Source organism: Lonchura striata, chromosome 3 (genome assembly GCF_046129695.1).
Source record: "Lonchura striata isolate bLonStr1 chromosome 3, bLonStr1.mat, whole genome shotgun sequence".
Classification (NCBI taxonomy): Eukaryota; Metazoa; Chordata; class Aves; order Passeriformes; family Estrildidae; genus Lonchura; species Lonchura striata.
In genome coordinates, this window is record NC_134605.1 from 60,852,742 (window position 1) to 60,872,077 (window position 19,336).

The following is a 19,336-nucleotide window of genomic DNA, read 5'->3' on the forward strand; positions in this document are numbered from 1 at the left end:
TCTGACAGTGAGGAGTTAAATAAGAACTGTTATAATTCACCTGTTTTAGCTTTGAGTTCCTTTTCACTACTCAATTTGTCCATTTTTTCTGCACCTCTTCAGTTAACAATGCAGTTTGCAACTGTTTCTCCAACTCCTCTACTGTAAATAATGTTTCCAGTGCAGAAACCCTCCTGACAGTCTCTGTAGAAAAAAACTGATTCAAATAATTAATTTAGTTTTTCAGCAATGACCTTATCTTTCTTGAACACTCTTTGATCATCTCTCAGCCCAGCAATTCTCTGGCAGATTTCTTGAATCTGATGTGTCTGAAAAAAGGTTTACTTCAACTCAGTCACTCAGAATCTTTATTGCAGTTTAACATTTCATCTGCTGGAACTTATTTTCTTACTTCTTTGCCTAATTTGCAGGAAAAGATACAAATAACACCAGTTAATTTTGATATCTATTATCTTTCCTTGTTTTATGCTTTAAACATGATTTGTGATTTCTGGGACCATTCTAAAATGTAGCATGCATATGTGTGTAATTACACAGTTATTTGACAGTTAATTATTTGGACCAGGATCTGTGCTGTGTTTTCGACTAAACTATCTCAGCTGCACTGAGAACATTCAGGCTTTTAAGAAATACTCTTTTGCACTCTTTTTATTGTGACACCTAAAGAATCTGCCAAAGGGTTGTAGAAGGTTGATATTATATTTGTAGCCTTCCTTTGACAAGAACAGCTCAGTTCCATATCTCTGGGCAATTGCTGATACAACATTAAAGCGATGCTGTCCCAGTTTAGGTGCTGAATTTTAGTTCACAGAGATCTCATACGCCATTTTATTTCTACTGACTTTCTAATATTATTAAATATAGTGCCTCTCCTCTATAAGTCACTCAGTCATTCCTAAACAGCTCCTTGTTTCTGTCATGTCTATAGTGTCACATTTCTCCACCACCCTTTAAAGGCTGGTATTAATTATCAAGGCAGCATTTCTCAGCTGCTGGGTCTGGATACTGGGAAATACTTGGATCCATCCAATCCCAGCTTCTGTAACAAGGACACCTGAAAGGGATTGCAATGTGCTCCAGCCAAGTGATGATGGGACCTACAACTAGAATTTTGCAACACATTTCATTGGGTTTCTGCCAATGAAGAAGTGACAGACAGCCTAAAAAACTTTTCACTACTTCTGGCAGTAGACAAGTCCCATATACTGATGATCAAGGACTTATTTACAATTTACTTGAAATAGGTCTTCAGGAGAGAGAACCTGCACCCCATCAAATACTTTTTAAATGTTAACAAAATCTCCCTTGGACTTCTCAAGTCTAAGCAAACCCTGCCCTCTCAGTGTCTATTTACAAGACTGACTCTCCAAGTCCTTATTTGTCTTCCCAAACATTTCCTGGACTTGTTCCAATATGTTCACATCTATCTATTACTGAGGAGTCCAGAACAGGACTCATCTCTTCACATGTGCTCTCATCATCTCCCTCAACCTGCTGGTGACTGTCTGACTAATGTAGACCAGGATACTCTTGGCTTTCATTGCTTGCAAAGGCACCTTGCTAGCTTATGTACCACTTAGTGTACATCCCTACTCTCACTCAGCTTCCTCCCAATGCTCCTGGGTTACATAGGCACAGCTGGCTCACTTATCACTGAACAGAGCTCTCAGCCCACTGCTGCTAGTCTGCATGCTACCAGGCACTGAATTGTCTTTAGCTGCCCATCTGCGGGCAAAGAAGGGGTTAGTTACTCTTAGTTACTCACTTTTGTCACCTCTGATACTGCACAGTCTAATGGATGTCTACTGACATCTTTCTGCAGTCCTTTACTTGGTGACACAAATACCCAAACACATTGCCCATTCTGCAGGCAAGGACACTCTCTTTCTCCCTCGAGCTCAGCATGGTCCAGACAGTTCTTGCAATCTCAGAGATTAAAATCTGCATCCTGGCTCTGGAACTTAGCCTGATCTGAGGGCTCTGCTGTACCGGGGCAGTTGCGGCAGCCAGTGATGAGGACTGTGCCTCACCACCATGGCCGAGCACCTAAAACCACTCTTTCCACCCCTCCTTCTGTGTGTGTTTCTGGCACAAACTGATATCCAAACCTGCATCATGTTAGCTGCCTCTGTTGTTAATGCAACAGTGAAAATGCTGCCATTTGGCATTAATGTTTATTAACAACTGCTGAGTTACTTAAAATTAATGCACTTTAACAAAGTTTTTAAGAATTTTAAGTATGTACTATGGTCTCACACAAATCTAAAACACCCATGTATGAATCCAAGTGGTGTATTTTTCTACTTAGAGCTTTGGTATTTGAAGCCCATTACTTTGCCAAGCAATTTGAGTGCAATCAATCTCAAGCTGTTTGTAGGATATAAAAAACCCCAGCTGTGTGGCTGTGTGACATAGAGTTTTTTGCTCACTTTTTCTTCAGGAAAACAGCACCACTAGCCAGTATGCTTATCACTGATGACAAACTGGAAGGCTTAATTCTTTCATAAAAAGAGAAGGCTACTTAGTGTAATTTGTTATAAGGATGGACTGGAAACATCATCCTACAATAATTTTTGGCTAGTAGTGGTAAAGAACTCCCTGTGTTCAAGTACTCAGTAGATTATTTTGTACATTATATCAAGACTGTGGGCTTCAACTTTGCCACTCTGTGTAAGGCAGTGGTCTGATCCTAAACTATTGTCAAGAAAGGTCAGTGTCTAACTAAAGTTTAATCTCGAGAGCAGCATACAAGAAAGAAAAGTTTCTGTCCTGCACAAAAGGTCTTGCAACTTAACAATCAGAAGTGGAGAAGGCAAAAATGTCAGCATTAAAATGATCCAATGGGAAAAGTAACCCATTATTTACATTCTCAAGTTATGCAAGCACATCAATATGAACAATGCCAAAAATAAATTTTTCAACAGGTGATCCAGTAGCTCTCATAATTCTCCTAAGAAATACCACCTTTAATTATTGCTTGCAAATAGCTCATTTGCAGTAGATGGAAAATTACTGCTGATTAATTAATCTCTTGGTATCTCATATTTAATCCCCAAAGACAAAATTTCAATGAGTTTTCTTAGTGCAAAACCTAATCTATCATTAGAGTTGATTTCACAACTAGAATAGTAGATGGAAGCATACGCCAGTACTCAGTATCCAATTTTTCTTCATAAATACATATTTATAATAATAGCATATAAGAAATGGTATATTTGGCAAGTTTTACTATATTTCTAATAAACATCTCACTATCTTAATAAATTAGTGGTTTGGTAAGTGAAAGCACGACTCCCTTCTGTGCCTCACTAATGATTACAAGAGCTGCTTGAAATGCAATGCTTAGACTTGCATTAAAATGTCAAGGGCTATGCATGTCAGATTGTATCTCAACTAATTCATTCCCCTGAAGAATACAGGCAAATGTCAGTTTAACAAACTGTTTAGCAAATACTATTGTGTCATTGACAACTATACCCTACATCTTAAGCTAAATAGGGCTTCATTGCTTCAGTTTTCATTAACTTGCTTTTGTAATTTTTTTTCTTTCCAATTTCACTTGCCTATTCAAGCCACTGCTTTTTTATGGCTCCTGAAATTCTCATGTTTGTCATTTTTGGACAAAAACAATTTGTCAAAGACATCGTCTTGAATACTTGTAAATAGACTGCTCACTGTTAGAGCAATAGTTATTAATAAATCACAGAATAATAAGAAATTTGTTTACCTTGAACGTGTATTTATATAATGTCAAGTTTTTATTTTCTTGTTGTAACTGTCTTACTTAAGTAGAAACATTTAATTGAGCTGTAGTTTCAGCAACAGTTATGCCTGCCACAGTCTATGAGTGACTCAGACAAGATGCAAGGCTTGGAATACCGTGCACAACCATGATGGTTTGTACTCTCCTGGCTATTCTAAGAAAGAAGTAAAGCGAGCTGACATTACAAAAAAAAAGTATATTTTTTCTTTACTACTCCTCAAAGTAGTACACTTTTTCATAAATAAGACAAGTAATTTCAAATAAAGAACAAAAAAGTAAAATTATGCTTTCTTGGACATTATAATAAAAAGCATTCTGATCCTCAGATTTAACTTAAAGGTTTCTAAGTAAGCCAAACCAAACAATATTAAAAAACTCACCCAAACAACACCCATCCCTACTTTCCTACCAAGATTTTATGATTTCCCTTATTCCTTGTATGATTATCCTAAACACTCATGGCGCTTCACACTATATTTTCCCTCCTGAATGAGATACACTGTGGAGTCCACTGTGGAACTGCAGAGAAATTACTGCCAGTACAGTATTGTGACCAGTAGAAAGAAAATCCACAGGAACTTTTAACAGCTGTAAGCAGTTGCAAACTGCTGCCAAAAACAATTGCTGATGTAAAAGAGGGGGAATGTGAGGATTTAAGCTGTTCAAACAGTAAACAAGTACATCTGCTCCTGAATGTTATCATTAAATAAACTGTGGTAATATGCTTTACATTGATGCAACATTCTTGTTTTGAACCACAACTCTGAAGAATTTTAGACTGAAGCAATTTTAACAAAACTTTTTTTGTGTTTTTTTTTGTGATGGAAATTCATGTGTGAGTTCATTAGAAAAGTTCATTACAATTACTGTATAGTGTTGGACTCAAAGTTCCAGCAAAACCTGTGTCATGTCATTTGGAACATAAACTGATGAATGCTTTTGAAAACCAGATGGGATCCATGTGAATGGTAAGCATTCATTTCTTTTAAAACCATTTATAATGATTTAAAAGGAAAGAATAAATAGGACATTCACTTGTAGAATATGACAAACTTTAATATCTCTCCAACTGTGAACCTGACCTGCTCAAACTTCAGAGATATTTTAGAGCAGCTACTAGAAGAAAAGTCAGGGGAGTGGAAAAACCCATTTCTAAGTAGCACAGAATTAACAGTCCAGGCCAGGAATGTAATCAGAAATCTTCTGTAAAACACAGGAGATTAAAGAACTATGTGCATGAAATGTGCTTTTTGTTCTTTGCTCGAATCATGATTAATTATTGGAAAGTTACAAAAATAGTAATGCTTTTTACAAAAAACTATACTTGGCAGAGTTTTGTCAAACTCTCAAATGCCTGGATTTTTCAGATTTCAGTTATGATACATTATATAAAATTATTCATATACTCAACTATGGTGCTGGTTTTTCCTAGGACTGAGCTAATTTTCTTCACAGTATCTTATGTGAGGCTGTGCTTTGGATCTGTGACCAAAACAGTGTTGATAACACAGAGATATTCCAGCTCCTTCTCATGCCGCCTCCCTTGGTGAGGAGCGTGGGGGTGCTAAAGGGGTCAGCAGGGGACACAGCTGGGACAGCTGACCCAAACTGACCACAGGGATATCCCCCACAATGTGATCAGCAATAAAAGTTGGGGAACAAATCTGCCACGGCCTTTAAAGTGTTATTTTGGATCTGTGTTTCCTTCAGAAGATCCTCCAACTTCAGAAACAAAGAAAAGCTCTACTGTGGCTACTTTGTTATGCCCCTCTGTAGGAAGCTCAAGCCACAGAATCCACCTGCTATGGATTTGCTGTCCTTGGCAGTCCTGTTGCATCTCATTTGGCTACCAGCTTTATTATTCTGATGTGCTTGAAAAGGCTTCTCTTTGGATTTTTTAGACCTCCAGCACAGACTTTTTTTTTGTAGGAAAGTGCAGCAGTTTGCTTCTTGACTCTTCTTTTGCCTTACACAGTTTTATGTTAATTCACAAAATTCCTATTTTGCTTGCTTTTATATGATATCTTTCAGTGTCTAATGCCTATTAACACTCAGGTATTTTATCCTGCTACCTTTTTGGATAGTCTAAAATCTATTATTTTTTTGCAAATAGCATGCATAAACTCCTACATATTTAAAAGAGAACATATAAAAATATATTTCTACCCTCAGAGATTGCTTTATAGTTTTTTACTCTCTTTCTAAATTTTCTTAATATTAAACAGTGAGAATATTATTGCCAATTTACAGAACAGTCTTTAAATTACAGTATTTTCAGCCATCCTGCCTTGCACTTCTTCTCACAACACTGAGTTGCATCCCATAATCTCAGTTCTACTATAACATTGCTTCTTAAAAGAACTTTTAAAGATATTTAAAAATCAGTCTTTGTGACAGTTCCCAGCTTATGGGAAGCTAAGAACAGTTTATTTTTTAATTATAGTGGGGTGTTTGCCCTTTTTTTTTTTTGCTTCAGAGCTTCCTTACATAGTCTCACCACCTTGATTAAGTAGTACTGCAGTCCTAACTTTTCCTACTCCTCCTCAGGCATGATATACCAATTTTCTTTGACAGAGTTGTTTGCTGAGGCAGTCTGTCTCCCCACCCAGATTGTATCTTCTCCTTTCTTCATTTAAATATTCTTAACTATAGACCTCAATCAAATAATTGAGTAATTTGATTTTTGAGTAATTTGAATTTTGAGTAATTTGTCCATTGGTCTACAGTGTTTAATTAACTAACTCTCCTTCTATTGAATTTCTGTAACATTTACCATTTAAACTAAAAATTCCAGGTAAACAACACTCTCAGGTTTTCTCTTCTCTTCTCTTCTCTTCTCTTCTCTTCTCTTCTCTTCTCTTCTCTTCTCTTCTCTTCTCTTCTCTTCTCTTCTCTTCTCTTCTCTTCTCTTCTCTTCTCTTCTTTCTCTCTCTTCTCTCTCTTCTTTCTTATTTTTATTTTTATTTTTATTTTTATTTTTATTTTTATTTTTATTTTTATTTTTATTTTCTTCTTTTCCTTTGCACTGACATGAAAGCATACCTACATTTGGTCTCAGGCTGATATATTCATATCTCCCTGCTTCAATGAGATTTTAGTGAATAAGGTTACTTCTTTACATAGTCCACCTGGCTTTTAATGAATTTGTCCTTTTAAAAAAATCATTTTTTTACAATTAAGCTATCCTTTTGCCCAGTAATTTTTGATGTTAAGATCTAATTAAAAAAAAAAAAAAAAAAAAGGAAAACCAACCAACAAAAAAAACCAAAACAAAAACCAACCAACAAGCAAACCAAAAACAAACAAAAGAACCAAATGAAACAAACAAACAAATAAAAAAGAAAAAAACACACCCAAAATGGATCTTCAGTTGTTCTAATCAAACAGAAGACAAAGAACCCTCACCAAATACCCACTACTCTTGTTTTGCTGTCAGAATGAAACCTATTACTTTCCAAAACTCTGCTGCCAACCCCAAGAACAGAAATTTGGGTCAGTCAAGTAAATACCAACACATAAGCATACTGGTTCCCTTTAGAAAGCTGAAAGAGTATGTTGAATTATAAACTACATTTACAGGCACAAATTGTCCTTTTAAAATTTGTGAAATCTTTCACAGATCTATATAAAGATGCACAACACTTCTCTTTTCAGTAAGCATTGTGGTCAAAGAATGATGGATGCTAAAGAAAAAAGGTAAATATTCTAATAAATTTGACTTCAAACTGAAAGACTGCTCTATATATTTTTTTTTGCATATGGCAACTTTATTACTTTTTAAGTATGATGATTCATATGATTAATAAGTTTTTATTTTCTTTCAAGAAATGTTAGAAATTACAACATCAGTTTTTGCTCAGGGTGAGAAGATGGGCCAAGATAGAAAAGTGGGCTGTCTAACTACACAAAAGAAACTTTCATTCCAACTTGGCCTAGATGTACCAGTAAAGATCCTGTCTCTTGTTTTCACAGTAATGGGAGACCGTTTAAGTGCCACTTACACTTAGCTTTCCACATTTTTTTCCTCTTTGCAGAATAATGTAGAAGTACAGTTCATATTTCTATATCCATTCTTTTTTTCTGTAGTATTAAATATCAGAAACTCAAGTTCAGTATGAACTATCAGCTTGAAAATATTACTTACGTTTCCTTTTTCTTAGGCAAAAAATGGCCTTGAATATTGCTATAATGTTAGTATCAAATTATCACCTTGCAAAATTAGTTATAGAAGTTTTGAATAAATTATTGCAAAGATAATTCTCATTGTGCATAACAAAATAATTTAAAATTCTATGTTTTCAATACTTTCCTATGATACTGAGTACATATGTCAAATGTTTCTCTTCTTTTCACATATCTTTCAATGTCTATTAGAAAAACAGGAAACATTAATTTCACAATTGTGAGGCAATATACCATTGTGTAAACAGAATATTTAAGATGTATCCATTTATTTGGCAGTCATTGTTAAGGGTCTTTTTTTCTCAGATCAGATACTCAAATTTAGTTGTACTAAGTCCAAATAACCAAATTTAAAAAAGCCCAAAAGTGACAAAATTAAGTACACCCAAATCTTTGTCCAAACCTCTAATCTGTTTTATTTCCTTTTGTAAACCATTTCATTCGAAGTTATTCTCACTGGAAAGTTTGGAGCAGCTGAAAGCTTATGTGCCAAAATTCTGGAAGAAAATCAGTATTGTATCACTTCTTGGTACACACAAGTAACTTTCTAGGCTGCTACATCCTTTCAAAGCACTTGAAAAAGAAGACTTTCAAGTGGAAGTTATCACAGTCATTTCACTGAGACCAATCATATATAAACAGTATCCAAAAAACGGTATCCAAAACCTGACTTGAACAGAAGTCTTCCTGAAGCTGCTGTAGCCAGAAGGTGGGGGTGGGAGGGAACACAAAAAAAAAGTAAAACAAAATCAATAGGGAGTATGAGTAATCCAAGAGTGTTAAACAGGGACTGTTCAACCTCTGAAGTGATGCAACCCTAAATAAAAAGATTAACAGCCTTCATGGCAGATCTGATCTGAAGGTTACTGTTGACTTCAGTGGAAAGATCTTTAACAAGCACCATTTATGTACAGATCCTGTTGGCTGTCCCTACCACCAATCACTACAAAAAACTACCTGTGCATCGTAAGATGGAAAAACAGGATGAGAAAGATCCTAAACTGATGGGACACTTGGATTTCAGTCAAGAGGAAACTCAACTCCTTATTTCTTAGAAAATGAAGCTGTGCCACCTAGCTCGACAACCTAACTCAAAGTATGCTAAAAATCTGGGAAGCAGAAGACCTTGGATGCAAGAATTGCATCTGATAAGATCACTACTTGCTGAAGTTTTCTTTTGCATTCTTTTGCATTCACATGTCCTCCATTTATAGTTTTGTGAAATTTGTTTTCATTGTCTTTGCATTGAAAAAAAAATTAAATAATCAAATAAAATGTTTTCATTTTGCATCACATGGAACAATTTTTATCAATCAAAATAAAAATTTGCCTTTCACTGTTTGAGAAAAAATTGGAATTATTGAAAATTATTGTTATTCTCCCTCTCCAGACATCAAGCAGAAAAAAGCTGTTCACAGATCCCTATTTTAGATTCTGAGTCAGACTGCATTCATTAGTCTTCACCTAATGTCTTTATCTAAACTGTGATGCTGTAAGTAGAATCCACTTAAATTTCTGAACATTAATAATAGACTGTTACCTATTTTTTTGATATGGTGGGTTTTTTTTGTTTGTTTTTTTTTTTTAGTGAAAATATAGCAACACAATACTGGTACAAGACAACATATGCCATAACCACAGGTACTGTACTGAAGTGTACAGAAATGCAAGTCAAATATATGGAAATATAACATACTCATGAGAAATGCCAGGGTGGTTGCAGTTGAGGGCAGGGACAAAGATATTACTGGCATTAATATTTACCATAGATGCCTTTTCTATATCTTATGCATCACTGTTACTATCTCTGTTACTCAAGGGGAAATAAGAAACTTTTCAGATTTTAGAAAATTATTTTGCAATAAAGACAAGATACTGAATACGTGTTAGAAGCTGAGAAGATCAATCTAAAAATAGGAACTATAAAGGCAACACCAACACTGTAATTCACAAACTCTTAGGCAATTTTTTAAGAAACTGTGTAGCATCTGTATCATTAATAAATAAAAAAAAAGGAAATAAACTCAACATTTTTAGTCTGCAACTGAATAAATTTCAATTTTGAGTACTTCCAAAATTTGTACTCTCTGTCCCCTCAGCACTGACATTCTCAGTCTAAATTTATTCTAAGTTCTTTTCCTTCCTGTCCTCGCTGTGAACCACTGAGACTGCACTAAACAGGACAAGCACTATGGTATGAAGAGGAGAAAACTAGCATGCAAACATTGGGAAATACTAGAGTTCAATGTTCATGGTATCACTGGCCTGAGGCAAGCTCAGCTAAGTACTGGGACACTGGGGGAGGTTCTAAGGGACCTGAGACATGTATTTAAAAAGGGACACAGTACAAGCATTCAAGTGCTATGTCAGTAAGTGAACAAAATTTTAAAAAAATACTGTCAAGGCACTTGTTTCTATTTATTTTTCTTCTTTACTTGGTAAGTACACACTTTGAACTTCCACTTGACTGAAGAATATAAAGACTAATAACCATGCTTATACAAGGCTTGTGTTTACTACCACAGAGTATTTTAGGGTTTTTTTTACGATACAGTTACATTTCTACAATCACAAGAAAGATATGAGATTAAGCACATAAAGGAGCAGAAATGAAGCATCACCTTCACGGCAGTATCATTCTCACCACTGTAACAGCAGTGATAGAAAGACTTACTGCAGAATATGAAGGAGATAGGTTACTTAATTCCACCATAACTCTCCTCCCTATCAGTCTTTGCTTCAGCCTCAATCATAGAGGACACAAAAAATTTTTCCTGTTAAAGGACACCAGGACTGAGAGAACCTTTGACTTCATTGTTCACACAGACAGCTCTTGCCGAAGTCAGTCTCTAATTTTTTTGAACATGGAAATACCATGCAGTTTGCAATGGAACATAGCAGATGTGCAACTATGTTACCTCCTTAATAATAAACCAATGGTCATTACCATATTGTTTTATCAACCATCTGGTCACATTGAGTGCTTCACAAATGCTTCTTGCTGAAAAGAATCAAGCAACACCAAGTGCTGTGTTTGATATGAGGAATACAGATAAAATGTTTTGGAAATTTGGTCCACTTGGTATACTGCTATTAGGTGTCATTCCCATTTCTACAATCAGATTACTTCCCTTCAAATACAAGGCTTCCTGCATCCTTCAATTTTTCTATGTTTAAATGTCAAGGTAGAGCATTCTTAGCAAATGAAAGTAACATATGAAAAGCATCTCACATAGGACAATCAGAGACTGTTTCTCTTACTCTCTACAAGTAAGAGAGAGATATTTCCTCTACAGAGAAATATTTCCTCTACAAGAGAAAAATATATTTCCTCTACAAGGAAATATATACTGAATCCTGAGATTTTATCTCTCCACTGTCACTGTATAACCCAAACTCTAATCAACTGCAGAAATATCCTTTGAGGCAGCATGTTCTGACAGCAGATTCTACCTGCAAAGAGGGAACGATTTCTTATCCTTGAAAGTTTGCATACCTTCCACACCACCAGAAATAATAACAATTTTTTTAAACCAACTTTGACAGAACAACTCTATCTGATGACAGACAAGGGAGAAAATTGGATATTTCAATTAAGATTTTAAAGTGTGGGAGTTAAATTCACCACCTTACTCTCAATTTTTAAACTTTCAGAAAGGCTTATTTTAGAGAAACTCAGTGTTTCTCAGAATATTGGTGGAGGGGTGAGGCAGGAGGTGGTAGGGTATTTTTGCCTTCTTAGTAAAAGGAAGTGCTTTCTTATCCAATTAAGCTTTTCTTCCACCGTCTTTATTACATGTGACTTTCAATATCTGCTTGCACAAAGAACTATTTGATACTGAAGAAAAAACGGAACAATCTTTTAAAACTTAAATATTTATTTTCTCCTAGCCTAAACAAAACACTCTAAATCCATATATGTTTGAAGAATGCTGTTTCCAAGTGTAACCTCCAATTTTAGTTCCTACAAAACTATGTGTCCTTTTTCATTGAATAGATATATATTTTCATAGCATGTTATAGTGATCCTGTTAAATCCATGCTATAGTTGCATCTGAAGTTTTAATATGGTCCAGCTTTGAAACAACTGCAAGCAAGAGGGAAGATTCCAATGTATCAAAATACAAATAACCTAGATGTGCTAATTCAAACAAGCATTTGCTAAGAGAAATCTTTCAGCATCTCACAGAAAAGAAAATAACAACATTGAAGGCTAATGTTCAGAACCTTACATTCACCTAGTCATCAAAGTAAAGAGGCTGTGAAACAAATTTCAGTCTAACAGAAGAACTATTTCAATAAAATGGTGCAAACTGCACATAAACATCAGCGCCTCCTGTGTAAGCAAAATGAAGTAAAAATCACTGTGGTAACCCACTAACTTTTAGTTCTTAAACTAATGATCATCTGAGGAAATAAAAAACCAAAGAAATTACATTCTTATACAGTGTTTAAGTAAAGATGAAAATAAAATAAGCATTCTTATTTACCTGAAAATACCAGACTAACATCACCAGCTATTATTCCTTACACAAATGAATCTTCTTACTCCATGTAAAGAAATATTTTAAAATACTATTATAGCAAGAAACATCAGTTCAGTAAAAGTTAATGAATAACTCATTAAGTGAACTAATCTCTTCCCTTTATTTTTCTGGCATAGGGAGACAGAAGAGTTTTGTTATTTTTTGTTTTGAAATACTGCTCTGGGAAGTTTTAGCTCTTATATTTATTTGGGAACTGAAGCATTTATCTTATGAGGATAAGCTGAAGGGGGTGTGTTTGAGGCTGTGTTCAGCCTCAAGAAGAGATGACACAGAGGGTCCTCACTAATATATGTAAGTATCTGAAAGAGGGCTGGCAAGAGGATGAACTCTTCTCAGTGGTGCAGAGCATCAGGGCTAGAGGCAACAAGCAGAAACTGATACACAGGAGAGCCTATCCAAACACTAGGAAGAATTTCTTTTCTGTGCAGTGACTGTGCCCTGGAACAAATTGCCCAGAGTGGTTGCAGAGTCTACCTTAATGGAGATATTCAAAAACTCTCTGGATACAATACTGTGCCATGTCCTCTAGGGTGACCCTGTTTCTACAAAGAGCTTGGACCAGATGATCCATTGTGGTCCCCTCCATTCTTACCCATTCCATGATGCAATGAAACAGTTTTGTTGAAAGTCTACCTTAGCCAGTATGATATAGAGACCTACTGTTTTTCTAGATATCACTGATAGCTTAGTATGGAAACCAGAATGCTAGGAATCTTTCTGCATTCAAGTCTTCACTTTTAGAGAAGTTTCTTTGAGAGTTTCTTACTTTTTTCATTTGGAAGTTGTCATTCTGCAATTTTCCATTAACTCATTCAATAAAATTAGTTTTCGCAAATAATCCCTGGCCTATAGATTGCTTGTTCCCATTTAAATTTGTGCTAATTACACAGATTTGAAGATAAATCACATGAGGTTTTTGTTTATTTGTTGTTGCTTTGTTTACTCTGTTGTTCTAGATGTTATTGGTTCTAATTTTGTGACTGGCCAAGACAATATTACTGGTGCAAATAGGAATAGTATTAAGAGACAAAAAAATACTTGGCTTAGAATGAACATTTCTGGAAATATGTTAATGAATCAAGTAATTGACTAAAATGTTCATTGAAAGTATACATGAGGAGAATATTTTCTGATTTTTCTGAGGTGACAACTTGGACAGCTTTTAACTTCAGACAGTATTGCAGATGTACATTTGACATTGGCACTGGCTTCCCAAGCATGTTCCTTGCGCACTTCATCAGGATTTCTAGGTGTACACCAGAATGGTGTGCCTAAGCAACTCATGGGGTTTGAAGCAAAGGCACTTTATTTACATTTCATAACCCGGTAAGTCTTACAAGATGACTGCAATATCTGATTCACAGACAAAATTACTCTCCTGGAACAAACATAAATTATATGCAGATGTAGTTCCACTGAAAGACCAGGAGCCAAATACCACCATCAACACAACTGCAAGTAAATATATTGGTAGAAATGTTATTTTTCATGTTACATGTTTGACAAAATAAGAGAATTAATTAACCTGGGTTAATTCTCTGTAAATGCCACTTCATAATGCAGCCTTTAGCTAGTCAGACAACTGAAACTAGTGGTTTACTTATGAAAAGAGTATTGTTAAACATGTAAGATAATTAGTTCACGTGGAATGATACTCCTCCAATCACTATAAAGGTTAATACTTAGGCTTTCCATTTCAAGCTGTTCTCTCCCTATTACAGCCACATCTCAGATTAATAACTACCTTCTGGAGGTAAGATAAATTTAGGGTTTATCCTATGCCTTTCATGAGTATGCCTGTATCTAACAACTCCCCTTTGCCAAGTGGAATGGAACAAATACATTCCTCCCTTCAAAGACATCCAGATGTAGGTGATTTAATAAGGAAAGGATAGAGCACATCAGACCTGGTTAAAAATTGTTAATTGCACACTTAAGATCAGAATTAAGTTCAACTCAATTCAGTAGGCTTTAAGCCAATGTTTCAGTCATGGACATATACCAGTGTGCAGAATAAAGTTCTTTGCTGTGCAGCTCAACCAGTGAAGAACACAGAGACTCACTGGTTTAACCAAGAAGACAGCAACTACTGGAATCAATATCTGCCTGTGAGAGAAGTGGATAACCAAATAAATGGAAAAATGTGAATTAAGTTAATTACTGGAATAATTACTTTTGCATTATATTTTCAGTGCAGACATGTTCTCCCAAAGAAACATTATAAAATTCATTTGCAAGTGATAAATTGCTAACTCATACTCTGTTCACCCATCAAAAAGCACCCAGTTAGAATCAGTTTAAAAATACAGCACTATTTCTTTTAATATCACTTTATCTGCTCCTGCTAGATTTTAAAAGAACAAACACCCATGCAAATGATACAGCACCAATGATACAAGTACAATTACAAATACAAAATACTTGCCATTTTTCCTAGAACCAAAAATTATTTCCCATCTGATAACTCTTGATAATCTGCGACTCTCTTAGATTCAAGGTTATAGCTTTCTAAAGTGTATCTATAGGATATTTTCACTGAAAGATGATTTTTAAAATTTTTGCAACTGGCATTGGAAATTTTCTGAGAACAGAAACAAACTATATATATCTATAAGCAGGACTCAAAAACAACTGTATTAACAATTTTGTATGTGAACATTACTTTGTTTACGGGAACAGAAGAAAGTAATTTTGTACTTATTTACACAAAAATAAATAATTAAAAAGTGGAACAGAAAAAATAACAGAGGGATAAATATTGAGGCTAAAATTTCATTTGCAGAGCAACTGTTGGAAACAAATTGTGAAAAAAAAATGCAGTTGTACTGTGGTACACATTGGCTTTCCCTCTCATCATTTTAAGTGACTGAAAGAGCTGCATTTTCAGCTACAGGTGTTATATTTGTCTTGCTCTTTCAATTACAGATTCTCATTCTCAAGTCCACCACATCTCTTCCACACCTTCAATTAGAACAAATGACTGGTCCGTGATTCATGTGCTTGAACTTGAGTAAAATAGTAAAGATCTCTAAAAGAAGAAATAGGCATAAACAGGGGCAGAGGTGACCCTGTAACACTGAGGGTCACCTCTTAAGGGATTAAATTAAATTCTGGCTAAAATCATTATCATTTGACATCCTGGTTTATACACAGAGACTGAAAATGCATCTCAAAGAAAAGTGGTTTATGACTTCACTGAGTCTGTGATTTTTCCAAATATTCTCCCCTCTGTTCAAAAGTGACATGGGAACATATTTCAAGCATGCAAACCTGTCTGAAAGTACTAAGTGCCTACCTGATAAACTCTTTCATTTCTTGTTTTACTTGGTAGAATATTCTTTATTAAAGTGAACCTTGTGTACATTTATATAGGACCATGTAAGATGAGCTTTTAAAACTTGCAAATAGATTCTCTCCACATTTTTCAATTGTACCAAAACACTGAAGGCAGATTTGCCAATCAACCAAAGGGGGTTTTTCTTTCTGACATGTTACATATGGAACGCCACCTGATCTTACTTACTTCTCCATTTTCCAGAGGGTGAATTTTGGAATAATAAGAAGTGCATATGACTTCATCATCTTTTATGTAGGATGGGGTTCCAGGCCGGGGATGAATGTTGTAGCGTGTCAGGCACTCGCTGTCTGTGATGGCATAGTACTGCCACGGCTGATAGTCCACACCATCCAGTGAGCGCTCCAATATCCAGTTCCCAGGACGAGGGGAATTGGCTGCTTTCACAATAACATACGCGATCTGGAAAACCTGAAAAATGCAAGAATTGTTAAAATGCAACTACATACACAATTACAAATTCATTCCAATTTCTTCACAGTTGCCAAAATAAGTACTGTAAATATGCTAATGCTTGACTGGTCTTTCCTCTAGAAATGGTGAATGGCATTATGGCCTTGGATCACATAGAAACTCTAAAACCACATAAACAAATTCTCCACCGGCATTTCTGAAAAAAAAAATAGTTGCATTAGGCCAATAGAGACTTCAAAAATAGAAGAACAAAGCACTATAAGTTTCACACAGCTTAGTAGGTAACTGCTAAACTGCCATTTCAACCAAATGTTTGCAAGGTTTCTTTTCAAGTATTTTTCTATTTGTATGAGTGGTATTGTTTCTTTATGTGTATTTATAGACATACACTTTCCACAATGTTTAAGAGTTGCCAAACTATTACAACTCTATCTCTGTTAAAGAAAAATATAATTTTAAGCTATTGAAAGGTAATCACATCATGCTGAAATAATTCTTTAAAACATTCTTGTTTCAATCACACAACCACGCCATGTGACCATGAATAAGCTTTACAGGACAGAGACACATCAAATATCACTACAAACAGAATGCAAGCAGATAATCAATGCTCATTAAATCCATTTTACCTGCCTATTCAATTGATTTCAAGCTTTATTTCTATGTATATGCTTGCTAGAATTCAAACCACAAATATATTCACAATTGCAGAATGACACACATTACTGATGCAGGTCTGGTATGGTTTGGTTTTTAACCTACTAATAGCCATATGCTGCAGGGGTAGAACTGAAGCCAAGAAAAAGAAGCAGCTATTTCTGTTAGAAAAGCAGAACACATATCAAGTTAATATTTTTAAGATGCAGTGCTGTGAGTCTGAACAGGATGATGCCAGAGGGTATAATGACAGTGTTGATTTAATACTTAAAGCTTTTTGTATTGGATAGTCACTGTAAAGAAGCTGCAAGATTCAGACTTAGTCCACACAAAATCTCTTATGAATGCTTAGATGATCAGTAAAGCTACCGAAATAATATCCAGCAATGAACAATGAAAGAAACAGTAAGAAGATTTGAATTGGTGTTTATTATTCACCAGTATTACTGTAAAAGAGAAAATGTGTTAAGTGGCAGAGTACAGCAAGTATTCCTGAATACTTTATGATGGAGACAAGGAAAATGTTTCTCTCCAGTTATCCTTCCTGACTTTTGTGCAGATGCTGAGAATGTGGTAAGATTCACAATCACTTCAGTCAAGAAAATAAATCACTAGCAGCCAATGTTTTTAAGTGGAATAAAAAGTGGGTAAGGCAGTATTTCAACCTGAAGAACATGTCTGTAAGTGTACCTTCTTGGAGGATTATCTCAATATTTTTCTTCAAGAGCATTAAATAAGCACTCCAGAAAATGAAAAAAACTGTGTTTCATTCCATTGTTCCAACAGGAATCATACAATCACTTGTCCCCTTTTAGAAATCCTCTTTCCCTCTCAACTCATTTACAGCTATATTCCACTGTGGCCACAAACAATTATAGTTTTAACTATGCTAGATCAGTGTCACTAATACTCTTTACCAAAAACAGAGACAAGCAAAACATTAAGATATCTCTCTGAACTGTTTGCCCCCTAGTTAAGCTCTTAGAAATGTAAGAAATACAGACTAGAAATTACATTCCAGAGTGCTTTCAAATACATTTTTTTTAATTTTACATAAGCAACTTACCTCAAATTCTCAGAAAAAGACTGTCCCTTATGTTGACTAGGTAACAACTGAGGTCAAACACATTGCTAGGGCTTCTACCATGGAATATCGGTGGTTTAGGACGTATCTCACAAAAAATACATAACCACATAACACTTCCTTTCTGGAAGTCCTAAAATTTGCAAAACTTCATGTAAGATTCATTGTAAAATACAGCAAAAAAAAACCATTTAGCTCTGCAAATTTCTGGATGCATTGTTTCTGTGAGGCCAAGAGGTGTAATCAACAGGAAGTCTTTTTCTGTGTGCTTGTTTTGAAATACTAGGCAGTGTGGGAGAGTGAAACTTTCTACAGTGACTTTTCAAATTGAAGCCCTCTTCCAATAACATTTACTGTACATTTTGCTGAGGATGTGTTTGAAGTCTTGTTTTTTGCCTTCAGATAGTGCACTGCTTGACTGCAATGAAATATATATACCTTTGGTTTTTATTATTTTTAGCATGCTTTGTAAATGAAACTGCAAAAAACCAAAAAGAAAAGCAGTGGAGAGTAAAGAGCATACTGCACATACAGTGAAATGGATGTAATTTCTCTTAATCTAAATCTTACAAGAAAAATAACTTCTCAATGTAAATAAAAGAATGCACATGAAGAGCTGGTGGTTTTAACTACTATTCCGTTGCAGTTTTCAACCTGATTCAGACTACTACTGTCCCAGCCTCTAAGAGTTCCTTCTGTCACATCACTAAGCTATCTGCAACTGTACTAACTTCCTGGACAGAGAAACAGAGCTGGAACTACCAGAGTTTTTAAATATTGGTACACTGTTAATGCTAACTACAGACAAAGGAAGATGCATCAATAGCATCATGCATCAAAAATATAGCCTGGTTGATATGATTCCTGATCTTTCTAAGGCTAGGCTGAAGACAGTACAGGATGCTAATCCATGCTTCTTAAAAACACCTTTCCTTTGGGAGACAGCTAGAACTTTAGTATGACATGAGAAGATGGTTGCCCCAGCTCAGTCAGCTCCACCAGGCACTACCAGCTCACCACAGTGCTGTGAGGCAGAGAGCAATCATGGTGCATGCCATGTTTTACTGCGCTTTCTCAGCAAGCAATGACAACAGACTCAAATTAATAGCAGCTGTATGATTATTCTCAAAGCAAATCAATGTAATGGAAGCAATGCTGACTTTCCAATCACTTGGAAAACTGTCCTTCTCCAGATAAAAGAGTAACTTTTCTTTTACTGTGGATTTGTTTAGCAAATACAAAACCAGTAAATACTTAGTGGCATGAGAAATCTACTAAACTGTAATGTATCACTGAGTTTTGTTGCATTTGTTTTCACAGTCAAAAACAGTGAC

At 35.4% G+C, this 19,336-nt stretch overlaps 1 protein-coding gene across 2 annotated transcripts in view; it reads right to left on the bottom strand.

Annotated features, from left to right (window-relative positions):
* Positions 1 to 19,336, bottom strand: part of LAMA2 (laminin subunit alpha 2) — a 335,231-nt gene that overhangs the window by 220,825 nt on the left and 95,070 nt on the right. For both annotated transcript variants that reach the window (XM_077782208.1, XM_077782207.1), the window contains exon 4: positions 16,016 to 16,258. In XM_077782208.1, coding sequence (XP_077638334.1) covers positions 16,016 to 16,258 — 243 coding nt within the window. The remainder of the gene's footprint in view (positions 1 to 16,015; positions 16,259 to 19,336) is intronic.